This window comes from Natator depressus, chromosome 8 (assembly GCF_965152275.1).
Source record: "Natator depressus isolate rNatDep1 chromosome 8, rNatDep2.hap1, whole genome shotgun sequence".
Taxonomy (NCBI): domain Eukaryota; kingdom Metazoa; phylum Chordata; order Testudines; family Cheloniidae; genus Natator; species Natator depressus.
The window spans coordinates 53,973,150-53,985,889 of record NC_134241.1 but is presented as its reverse complement, the minus strand read 5'-3'; the positions used below and the strand labels follow the sequence as shown (position 1 = coordinate 53,985,889).

The window sequence follows — 12,740 nt, the reverse complement described above, 5'->3', positions numbered from 1 at the left end:
CAGAGGCAAGCCCTGCAGACAGCACCAATCTGAAATCCCCAGACTTGTTCTCGCAGAGATGGGGAAAGGAAACAGACCTGTCCAAGAAACAATAAATGAAGGTTTCAGGTAAGACTGTGTATGGTTCCAAAATGTATAAATTTGAGTGAATTGAGATTCCAGACCCATGCAATTCAGCAACATTTGGGTTCAAGTTTGGAAAATGCAACCTACCTGTCACCGGGTCCTTTTACTATCTTCTCTCTCCCTTCCCCAACTCCTTATTGACTGGGATCTATCAGCAGAGTCCACTTGAGTGTCCACACAATTGGCACCGGGAGCAACATGGGAAAAAGACCAAATGGGCCATGGAGACTGAGTCCCGCTCCACAGCTAGAAGTGGTCTCTTCAGGTTCAAGTTAAGGTGCATAGGCAGAGTATTGGGAGGAAGTTCACGCTGCCAGTGTCTATGCTTTACCTGTTCTGTGAATGAATAGAGGACTTCCCTTTCGAAGGGCTGTCACTCTGGCACTAAATCTACATGAAAAAGGTGTCTTAAAATTGCCCCAAAACCAGGCCTGATCCTTAAACGTGGTAGAAGTGCCATTTCACACCTATTTTTTGCATGTAAGTACTGCGTGTCACACTTAAATCCAATGATTAACCACTCAGGGGGCTGTCTGAGGACATTTTAAATATGCTGTTACCTGTTTTGTATTTGCAGTCATGGTCATTCCAAGTGCAGATTAGGCACAATCCTGAGTGCATGTTGCACCGACAACTGCACACCTAGCTTCGTTAAAAATCCAAATGGGGTGAAATTAAAGAGTTTTAAGGGGGGGCTGAAATCAAGAAACAACGATTATCTCCATAGATTGAGGCTTTAGTAACCAAACCAGTAAGGGGCTATTTGCACCAAGTTGCTGATCAGATCCTTAGCAGAAAATATTGGTTTCTTTCCAAATCTTGGTGCGGGGAAAAAAGCTCTTCAGGATGATGAACGTCTACATGAAATAACTTCCAATACCGCAACAAGGCTCTAAACGAGTCATTCAAACAGACGGAAGTGGATACAAACAGTACAGAAGGTGGGGACAAGAGCTTATTGATTTAAGAACCCAGCCAGCAGAGACGGCCAGTGGGGATTCCCTCACACCCTCAGGGTCAAATGCCCTGTGTGTTCCGAGAGCTCTGTAGGGGAATAAAAGACAGGCCTTGTGCAGTGGGACATGGTTCTTGCAGGTGGCTCAGACTCTGAACCTGCCTTTTACCTATTCTCTCTCCCTCCAGCAAAGATCTTGGGGAAGGTGGGAGAAAGTCTGAGCCGGATTTGCTGTGTCCGTCCGCCAATGGAACGCTTCACCTTTGTGGGTATGTCATGAAAATGTAGATGCTTGCATTCATCTACGTTCCTCCCCACTCCGCGGTCTTCCCCCGCCTTCCTGCTTCACATCCAACCCAGTGCTGCAGTATCACTCGCAGCCAGATCCTCAGCAGGTGAAAATCAATGTAGATCCAGCAGTGGTGTATGTCCATTTATACCAGCTGAGGACCAGGCCCCCACTCTCTCCCTGACAGCCTCTCCCTGGTTGTCACAGAGATTGTCAGGGGTTATGCCAAGATTCATTGCAGGTAGGCGCTCAGATCCCTCCCAGGATTTCCCTGGATGGCTCAGCAGGAAGAAGCATTAGTTTAACTAGGGAAATCTGCCCTGCTCGAGCCTGGCTATGCTAGGGGAAGAGGCACAGTGACTCCTTGAGTTTGCAATGCCTGGATGTAGACAGACACCACCAAGGTGAAAGAATCCCTGGAAGTATTAACTCCAGTCACTAACAGGAAATCTACATAGTCTCTCTCACCATAGATTGTAAGGCTGGATGATTCCTTTATGATCACCTGGCCTGACCTCTTGCACTACGCAGGCCCTAGAACCTCACCCAGCCATTCCCCTGTTGAGTGGGAGCAGATCTTTTAGAAAGATGCCCAATCTCCTTCAAAAGACTCTGAGTGACGGGGAACCCACCACCAGGTGCCAGGTAGACAGGTAGGCTGGTGGAGGAGGAATCCTGTTAACACTAAGGAGCCACTGCTGAACAGTTAAAGAGCCGTCTCCCCTCCTGGGCACGCTCCGGCACGGATACTCATTTGAAGCTTGGACTCTGGCACTTCTTTCTCTAGATGAGAATGCGAATTTGGGAACCGTGATGAGATACGAGGAGATTGGTGAGTACGCGCTGTTCTGCCCTCGGGAAGGCGGGGCCCTGCAAAGCATAGAAGTGGGTGGCATGGGAGGGGCCACGCAGGGAATGGAGATTAACAGTCTGTTCTAGCGACTGAGCACAATGCAGGTGCAAAATTAGCAGACCGGGTCATTGCTCCCATTGGACACCAGGCATCTGGATTTGGGCTGACTCACAAGGGTGATGAACTGCCCTGGGCTGATTCCCATCCTCACTGGGGGGAGGACAGCATTGCTACAGGGTTAGAAAAGAGGACTGGGAGTCGGGACACCTGACTTCTCTTCCTAATTCTGACACTGACTCACTGTGACCTTGGGCCAGTCATTTAACTGCTCAGAACCCCTAAGGTTGCATCTAACGCTAGAGCTGGCTTTTGATGGCGTAGCTGTGTTGGTTAGGGATGCGATTTCATCTGGGAAATGGTGGGTAAGGTATACCAGCCAAAGAACTCACTTCCAGTGTAAGCTGCGTCTCCACTAGCCGGGTTTGATGGTAGAGCTATCCCAGTATAACCCTCTCTAGTGTAGACAAGGCCAAAGAGGAGAGTCAAAATCTTACTTATCCACCATTGTAAGGTACTTTGAAATCCTCCAGTGGAAGTTGCTATACGTGGTACAGCCTGTTCTAAGTGTTCCTTGCCCATCTCTTCCCACCCCCATTAAAGTAACTCTCCGGCATTAAAGAAACACAGCAGGACTGCCGTGTTAGCACAAAGAGAGGGTCCCTGGCCCAACTGCAGAAGAAAGGACTCAGCGCCAACTTGGTGAAAGTTGGTGAACAACTTTCAGTGTTCTCTAATGACGAATACCCTTCTCCCATCACACAAAATACCATGGAGAGCCTGGCATGAGCCACTCAGACTGAGACGCCCAGTTACCAGTGCATCAGAAATTGGTCAGGCCCCTTCCGAAATGTTTTTCGCCCTGGCTGGTGAGCAGAGAGTTAAGGGCATCTCCCACCAACCCCTCCTAACTCTGGCTGCCTCCAGTCCAATGGCGGAGGTGTCTAGCTCTTACGAATGAGGGAGTTCCTTTCAATATTTCTTTAACACAGGGATCCATTTTGTGGCTTGTCCAAATATAAAAAAACCCTTCGCATCCTTATAAGCCTCCCTGCACTTCACAAGCAGAGGCTAGCAGACACCTGGCAGGAAGTATCCTGCTGAGGCTGCTAGACCCGTTTCATTGTTTACACTTCCCACCCACCCAGCCCACCACCACTAGCTAGCTGTAAAGCAGCTTAAAAGCCTTAGAAATGGCATGGATAGCTCAGGCAGAAGATGATCACTGGAGCCTTCTATGCACCCCTATAAGTGTTAAGTGTTAACCCCGCCCAGAGTTCAGAAGTAGAGGAAAGTGCTGACTTACGCTAAGCTATAGGTGGCTAAGACAGGGAGGGTGTGCGGGGGGGCTGCATTACATTGGGTGTTCCTCTATCCTTGCAAATTTAAGCAATATTGCTGCTTCCCTCTGGTGGCCAAAAGTGGTGATGTGGACAAAGAAATCTGTTCGGCAACACTCAGTTCTAACACTGACCACTTGCAGTTTCTGTGCCTTTAAATGTCCTAGGTTCTGAGGGTCAGTAAGTAGTACTGTACGCATCTCAGGAGTAAAATGCCAGCAGTTGTGCAGGTCAGCAAGCCACTTAGGGGAGACTGATCCAAACAGGGGAAGTTAAAGGGAGGACGTGAAAGTCGATAACAGGTTTGCCCTGCAGCAAGCAAGCATCAGGGCTTTCTGGCAAATTCATCACTGTCATGGCAGAGTAAGGTACGTGCTGGGGAGCAGTGGGACACCCCCATTAAAGACCCTGGTGTTAACCAGTTGTCTGGGTCCTTGTCATATCTAACAGAACTAATAGAACATCTGTCATTTTAAAGATCCCAAAGCATTTCTATACACCTACATACACAGGAATCGCTTCTTTCCCCATGACATACTTTACACGGCACATGCACACATGCTGAAATGCAGCCATCTCTGGGGTGGAATGCAGCAGCTGTTTAACTGCCCACAGCAATGCTGCACAGCAGTGTAGGAGAGGAAATGAAATGTTGTTTGAAACGACAGAGGTATTTAGGGTAGGCAGATGGTTTGGCCAGAGTACTGCACCGCGCTAACATCACTGTTCTTGCAGAAAGTGCGATAGGACCTTGAATAGCCACAAAGCGTCAGGCCCTGTTTTGTGTGTCTTACGGAAAGAGTCTCTCCAGCAGCACAGTGCAGGGGTTGTTGGTTCAGTAGTGTCACAGGGGAAGCCATCAGCCCATGTCTCTGAATGTCTCCATTCTCTGCTCCCTTTCTTCAGAGCTTCGTATCTTATTGCTTTGTGGCAGTGACCTGCTGGAGTCCTTCTGTATCCCAGGCCTCTGGAATGAGTCTGACGTGAGTAGCTGCCTCCCACTGCATACAATCCATTGTGCGCTGTTTCCTTCCCTCCCCTCTCATTTTTCTCGCCTCTTTGCTCTCTCCCACGGTGACCTTACATGTGGCATAACATTCCCAGGAAACAACTGAGTCAACTCACATGGGAGACCTTGAACAGTCTGCGTCTATCCCCCATTCCATCCTGCGCCCCCTTCCATTTCACACCCTGAGCTGAGCAAGCCATCCTGCTTCTGACTCTCGGGACCCACTCGGCTTTTATTTCAGGTTGGAGCCAGAAACTTTCCCTTTCACATCACGTTTTTCTCCCCACCCTCAGGGAGATGAGTGGCGGAGACAGCTGGGGACTGCAGCTACTTATGGCTAATTCTGAGGATGTAAGGAAAACTTTAAAGGCCATCTCCCAAACTCATTTTCCTTTATAAACAGATGCTGTTAAATAGATTTAGGCCGTAAATTTGGAATATGGGGAGAGGCGTATAGGGGTTTACAAGACCCAATTTTCATGACACTAGAGGAAAAAGAAATGTAAATAAATCAAGCAAAACAGTGTTTGTGTAGTATAAACCTACCACTAATAATAATAATTCCAACCTAGCTCTTATATAGCAGGACAGTGTTAGGAACCCAAACACAGCTGCCTTGTGCTAGGGCATGAGAACCAGGAAGTGAACCTGACCAGTCTCAGTTCACTGCCCGAACTGAATGAAAGGAGACATTATTACAGCATCCATGAGGAAAAGCAAATTAAATTGGTGAAATTATTTCTTCTAACCTGTGTTGCCTTAAATGCATGTTACCATCTTTAAACTTTTTTTTTTTACTTTGGCAGATTATTTTGTCTTTAAAGCTGAGTGCTGTATTGCCAGCCCCAAATAGTCTAAATCACAAGTCAGCCCCCCCGCCCCCCATAATGAAAATTAGTTTAAAAATCTCATGATTTTTAAAAAAAATTGGGGGGTTGGGTTTTGGCTGCGGGCATCTGGCATTTTTAGTGCCCACTTGGTTCACATTTTCAGACATTTTCTCTGCAACCATGAGGGCTAGATGTTGACTTTTTAAATTATAACCGCTGAGATTCTCACAGTCATCTGACTCCAAGGACTGGTGCTTTAAGTAAAAACATCAAATACCACAAGACTCATGCTAAAATAACAAGAATCCGCAACACTACGTGTGGAGCAAAGGATCATTTGATGTGCTTTTCTAATACACCCATCAATATCGGGGCTCTGGTTCTTACCAATAAAAGTAAGAATGTGGCTAGGTCATCATAACCCAGTTTATCATCAAACTGACCCCATTCACCACCTAAGATTTCTCCTAATTTGAGTGACGGATAGCAACAAACATAATTTAAAGCCACTACATTAATACTCTTGCTAGCTAGAAATTTCACCTCCAGCAAACCTATCCATGTTCATGGATTCCAAGACCAGATGCAATGATCGTGATAATCTAATCCCGTGGTTTTCAACCTTTTTTCATTTGCAGACCCCTAAAAAATTTCACATGGAGGTGCGGCCCCCTTTGGAAATCTTAGACATGGTCTGTGGACCCCCAGGGGTCCGTGGACTACAGGTTGAAAACCACTGTTCTATAGTAATGACAACCTTTTGCAGACCTCTTAGACATGGTCTGCAGAGCCCCCGAGGTCCATGGATCACAGGTTGAAAACCACTGATCTAGTACGATCTCCTGTATAATATAGGCCATGGAACTTCCCCCAGATAATTACAGATAACATTGTCAACACAACAGAATTCTATTTTAAGGACCAAGGACCGAGTCCAGCAAAGCCTGTAAGCATGTGAATAATCTGTTCCCTGATTGCATAAGTGTAATTTTTAGAGTAAGGTTTTCAGGTGTTCCTGGAATTAGGAGTTCAAAATTTGCTTTCCATGATTATTCTGTATTAATCACATATAATCTGCTGTTTCCTTGAACATTTCCCCCAATGAATTCATGTACTAGAATATCTGCAAAAGGGAACACAAAACAGATGCAAACATCGTGGCTGTAAATGCATTTTTGGGAGAGAACATGCTAGGAAATTGGATTTGGGGAGAATATTTGCCTAAGCTTTGCCCATCTGTCCAGATGATCACTTTTGTCAGAGCCGGAAAATACTGAACTACCTAAATCAGACACATGCATAAAAGCAACGGCTCCATCTTGCAAGGACATAGCTAGTTCTGCTAGATGTTCTAATGCCAAAGCAGGTCAGACAGGTCTTACATGACATGCCCATAAGCTGTTACATTCTGTCTCAACTGACCTGAGGGGAGCTCAGGAAGGGGAGAGATTTCCCTCCTACCTTTGAACGCGGCAGACATGTTTTCCAGTGAAATCCTTTGTTTGGTGCTATAGGAGACACAGAAGGATATGTGGTCCTACCGGAGTAATTTAAAACCGACACAGACAAGACAGATCAGACATGCTGGGAGACCCAGAGGGAGGTTCAAGCGTTGCTCTTTTCCTTGTTATTGACTGGGCAACAGTGTTACTGAAGTGGATGATTGTTAGCTGGCTTTGTGGGAGAGGAGAGTTCTAAGCAGGTGTTTGAATCAAGGGAAGGAGAGGCCTTCCTGAACAGCAACACAGAGGGAGTTCCAGGCCTAAAGGGCTGTATGAAAGGAAGATGAGAGGTGTGGTGTTGTGGGGTTCATTGGCAACGTGGCACAGTCCTTGAAGACTGACTGAGAAACTTAGACTTGGTGAAGAAGGCTACAGGAAGTTTGTGCAAGGGCTTGGAGAGCAACATGGTCAGAACAGTGGACATGGAGGAAGATAATTGTGGGATATGTCTACACTGCAATGTAAGCTCAGGGTTCGAGTTCAGACTTAAGCCTAACCCTTTACTTCCATCTACACACAAAGTGCACTAAACTGTGGCTCAGAGCTAGGTCCCAGGACCCCATGGGACCCAGGGTTCAAGCCCTATTGCTTTGCAGTGTAGACACAACCCCACTGAACTTGTGCTCTGGGAGTCTGCCAAAATTATCCCACAATCCCACGGGCCGACTTTCTTTGTCCTCTGAACAGTCAAGTTTGGTGGACAGTCAAATTTTCCCCCACAATGCACCACAAACAAAGGGCTAGAGCAGCACTAGGGCACTAGGAAGCCTGGGATAGGGGTGGTTGGACTTGGACCTGCATAATGAAGCCTAGACGCTGCAGCCCCAGTTTGGGACCCAGATTTCAACAATTCCTAACCTGGGGTTACACATGAACAAAGACACTCAAGCCCTAGGTTAACAAACCCAGGATCTGCTAACACGAGGTCAGCTAACCCTGGGCTTATATTGCAGCGTATGGGGTATGTCCACATTACAATGTAAACCCAGGGTTAGTGGGACTCAAGTCAGTTGACCCTGCATTACAGAACTCAGGGCTTGAGCGTCTACACTGATTGTTAACCCGACATTAACCCAGGCTCAAACTGGGGCTCTGGCATCCTCACTGCAGCTCGCAGACCCATGTCAAGCCAACCATATCCCAGATTCCCTACTGCCCTCCCACAATGTGGCCTCTCTAGTCTTTGGCTGTGGTGCACTGTGGGAAAACTTGACTGTCCACCCCCCATGTGGCGGGAAGTTTGAACAGCCTGCTGAGCAGTCATTTTGGTCAGTGTGCTCCCAGCTACCGGAGCCAGCAACATGGAGGAGGCACCTTTTGAAGAACTTCTCATGTTTGCACTTGTACTCCTGTGACAGGAAATGGGCAGCGCTTCTGTGAGACGTTGGTGGACATTTCAGCAGTGTTTTCTGACCCACCTAAGCCACCTGACAAAACTTGTGATGGAGGAGGAGGAGGAGGACACAGACATGGCTGATGCAAACTGGCTGAAGCTGCTGATGGCACTCTGTACAGCCTCTGGTGACTTGGGCTTCTGGAGCAGGGTCATAAGCACAGCCTGGTGGGGTAACAGCATCATGCAGACCTGAGATGACCAGCGGGGGGGGGGGGGTGGAGGGGGGAGGGAGAGAAGAAGAAACACAAAGTAAACTACATTTCTGGGGCTTTGTGAGCAGTTTGCCGTGACACTCCGCCATGAAGACACGTGCATGAGGGTGACCATTCTGGTCCAGAAGCAAGTTGCTATAACCGTCTGGAAGCTGGCTACCCCAGACTGCTACAGGTCCATTGCCAACCAATTAGGTGTTGGAAAGTCCACTGTGGGTAAAGTGGTGGCAGATGTTTCTGGGGCAATCAGGCGTGTGGTTTACCCCAAGGTGGCAGCCATAAGTGATATTGCGGAAGTAATTGTCAGCTGTGAGAGAATGGGGTTTCCAAATTTTGGGTGGACATCAGGGGAGAAAGCTGGGAAATGGGGAGGACCCAGGAGAGGAGGATAATCTAGATGAGGAAAGAACAAAGTCTGGACAAGAGTGGAACACACACACTGGACCACCAGAAAATGGCTTTGGGAGTTGTCTTTGATCCAGTGCCAGATGATCTCTAAAGCCAAATTCCTCTGGCATCCCACACTGAGTACTCAAGCAAACAAACTTCTAACACGGATACAGTGAGATCAACAGAGAGACTCTATTTCAGCAACTATGTCCAGTCTAGGAAACAGCAGCCACTCCCTTCTCCTGCCCTGCAACAGGGCAAACCAGAGAGGAAACCCCGAGAAACGAATTGCTTTGTGAGCTGCTTTTCCATCCAGACGTGACTCTAGGAAATCAATTCACAGACTGAAAAATAATGGATCATTTTGTAATTTGAGGGCTTAAATTAAGGCACCTAATCCTGCATTTCAGTGCTCAGACCTGCATTTCAGTGCAGCAGATCAGTGCTCAGTCTGATAATTTCAGCTGGTCTGAGTGCTAAGGGTCAAAATTGGGTGCTCTAATTTGGACCCTAAGTTTGACCCTTGTGATCCCACGCAAAATAGGACTGGATTCTGGGGGGAAAGCAGCCCAACACCCTCCCCTTCAATTAAAACACAGGAGGGAGTGAAGACAGCAGCTCACTGCCGATTCTGCTTTGCTTGCTGCAAGCAGCACCTGCTTAGAGGAATAACATTTGTATCAGGTAAAGATAATGCTGTTTAGCAGGTGGCCATTTATTTGCTCAGATATTTCCTGATATGCTCAGAGTACTAAGTTGTGGGGAGTTGTTTGAAAGGAGAAAGTGCTTCAAAGAGCTGGTCAAGATGTCGTCTCACCTTCCACTGAAGGTGCACAGCTTCCATTCGCCAAAGTGGGGCAAAGCTTTGGGGTTCTCTCTGACTCCTCGCTAAGCTTGGATGAAACTAGCATCAGTTTCCCAAAATGCCTTCTTCCACCACTAGCTTACTAGGCATCTTCACACCTTCCCCCTTCAGGCGAGGACCTGAGCACAGCACTCCACGCCTTTGTCACCTCCAGACTGGGTTGCTGTAACTGAAGCTGAAAGTGAAGAGAGAGGATGCACAGGCATGAATGTGGCTTCACCTTCACCATGGCTTAGGCCACAGTGAGCACATCAGGCATGTGCTCAAGTCCCTGCACTGGCTCCCAGTCAGTTTATGATGCCAATTTAAGACCTTGGTCCTAGTTTTCAAAGCAATGAATGGCTCAACCCCCAACTACCTCAAAGGCTGAATTTTGATTTAGGAACCCCCGGGACAGCTGCGCTCCCCTGGGCCAATGCAGATCACAAAGTCGAGGATGAAGCAAGTGAGAGCTGGGGACAACGCTTTCTCTTGCAATCATTTCGAGCTAGCATGCTAAAAGATAGCGTTGCAGCCACAGCTGTGCAAGGGGCTAGCTGCTCCAAGTACATAGCTCGGTGGGATCGTACTCAGGGCAGCTAGCGCCTCCTGCCCCTCGCACCACCCCAGCTACACTTTATTTTTAGTGCACTAGTGTAGGTGTGGGTCCTTGAGCTAGAATTTATACCTCCAAGTGGCAGTGTAGACATCCCCTGGGAAGCTGCCAATTAGCCTCCTTAACGACATTCATGTTTCTGGCAAAGACTTCCCAGGAAGTTTGCAGAAAGAGGGTAAGTTAAGACTTAGTTCCTTCAACACATCACAGAATATTTCAGTGCATCTTTTGTTTGAGTCAGGGACCTGCGAGCCGGTTCCTGGGCCAGCGTCGCCCTGGCGCGGGAGGCTTAGAAGGTTCTGAAACGTCTCTCTTTGCATTGCTCCCAGATGGAGGTGATTGTCGGGGACTTCGGGATCGTGGTGGTGCCCCGGGACGGCACAGACACAGACCGGATCATGAACCATTCCTCAATACTCCGCAAGTACAAAGTAAGTGACTTCACACAACACAGACATTCCCTGCATCGTGGCTGGGACTGGGTCCACTTGGCCTGGCTCTGCCTCCCGCCCCTGGTTTCTTACTGCGCCATGGTGCCGTTGGGGGACAGGCCAATGGGCAGGGTGAGCTGACTGTGCAGTGGCAGCTACGAAGCTTTACCGCTGCACCACTTCCATAAAGCAGCACCAGCACCTGCAAGTGCTCCCAGCCTCTGTGTCCAGGGAGACATTCATCCCTGGGCACAGGACCAGTGTGAGGCCTGTGTGTCACTTACATCTTCAGGGCTCACAGGCCTTGTTCCAGACCTCAGCGACTGGGATGGAGAACCCAGAAGCCCTCTCACCATCCCCAAGGAAGTGCCCAACTCACCTCTGGGCACTACTGTCCTCACGGCCAGAGACCCCGACATGCTGGGTGCACAAGCCATGAGGAGCAGAGGGCTGAGGTCAGTCATGTTCATTTGCTCTTCTCATTTTCACCACAGAACAACATCCTGGTCGTGAAGGATGACGTGAACCACCCGATGTCTGTCGTCAGTTCAACCAAAAGCAGGTGCGTGACTCGAAGGGCCTCCTGCTGCAGGGTACAGAGACCCGCCCCACCCTCTCATCTCCCATCCAGTGGATCCAAGAATTTCCCACAATCCACCACAAACATTTCCCCATCTATATAGGTACTTACATGGCCCTATCTCCATAGTATCTGAGCACCTCATAATCATGGATCCATCCTGTAAGGGAGGGAAGTGGTCTGATCCCCTAGTTACAGATAGGGAACTGAGGTATGGAGCGATTAAGTGACTTTGGTCACACAGGAGGTCAGTGATGGAACAGGGAATTGAACCCATGTCTCCTAAATCCAGTGCCTTAACCACTGTGCTGTCCTCCCTCGCCAGTCTCATCCTGTCCACTTGCATTGATCTCACACACATTCAGACCAATGGCTCCTTTGGCTAAAATGTTACCGTGTGCATACGTGTGAGAGACAGTAACCCTCGTAAATGCACCCTTCACTGTGGAGCTGTGAATAGCTCCTCCATGGACTGAGCTCACATGGAGCCTGATTTGAGCCCTATCCAAACACCTGCTTCCTGTTGGGGAAGAGAAAACGGTCTGGGGCAACGTGGGGTGGGTAACTGGCAAGCGCTGACTCCCTCTGTTCTCTTTGCCCCCCAGACTGGCCCTGCAGCATGGGGATGGACACGTTGTGGATTACCTGTCTCAGCCCGTCATTGACTACATCCTCAAGAGCCAGCTATACATCAACGCCTCTGGTTAAAGCCTGAGGAGCTGCAGCAAGGCAGCCCCACCGCCCCACTTCTCTCCAGCTCTCCATCACACTTCTCGCTCTCTGTGTGTCTGTCTCTCTCTCTCTCTCTCACGGCCTCCGGCGCGTCCGCCTGTCTCACTCACTGACTCTAGCGCTCGATAGTGCAGGAATCTCCAGGGAGCTGTGGGATACCCCAATGGTACACATCTCAGCAATCTGCTTCGGAGAACCCTTCCCCTTCATACACCGGGGGCAGGGGATACAGTAAATAGAGATGTACCCAGCTTGCTGTAGGGAGGTGGCTCTGGTGTCCACCTTCCCAGCATGCCCTAGGGAAGTGGCCCTGGTGTCCACCTTCCCAGCATGCTCCAGGAACAGGGGCTTGGTCTTTTCCCATCCTACGGCACTTACGCTAAATAAAACACGGTGGATCTTTTTATTAATAGTTTTAGTGTGAGCCCCTTGGCCTCGTAACATGATGCACTATGTCCGTGCTTGGCAATGGGAAATCCTAACCCACTTGGCTCAATGCCCAGACTCGGGCTAGGCTGAGAGCTCTGCTCAGGCCACTTATGGGACAGTTTAGCTTTGAAGTAAAAAAGAACTGTGAA

At 48.8% G+C, this 12,740-nt stretch overlaps 1 protein-coding gene across 1 annotated transcript in view; it reads left to right on the top strand.

The window, feature by feature from the left end:
* Nucleotides 1–12,740, top strand: part of NMNAT2 (nicotinamide nucleotide adenylyltransferase 2) — a 68,778-nt gene extending 56,038 nt beyond the window's left edge. Inside the window, exons 6-11 of the mRNA XM_074961105.1 lie at nucleotides 1,270–1,350; nucleotides 2,158–2,202; nucleotides 4,527–4,603; nucleotides 10,749–10,850; nucleotides 11,345–11,412; nucleotides 12,036–12,740. Of these exons, the coding sequence (XP_074817206.1) occupies nucleotides 1,270–1,350; nucleotides 2,158–2,202; nucleotides 4,527–4,603; nucleotides 10,749–10,850; nucleotides 11,345–11,412; nucleotides 12,036–12,138 (476 nt within the window). The 3' untranslated portion in view covers nucleotides 12,139–12,740. The remainder of the gene's footprint in view (nucleotides 1–1,269; nucleotides 1,351–2,157; nucleotides 2,203–4,526; nucleotides 4,604–10,748; nucleotides 10,851–11,344; nucleotides 11,413–12,035) is intronic.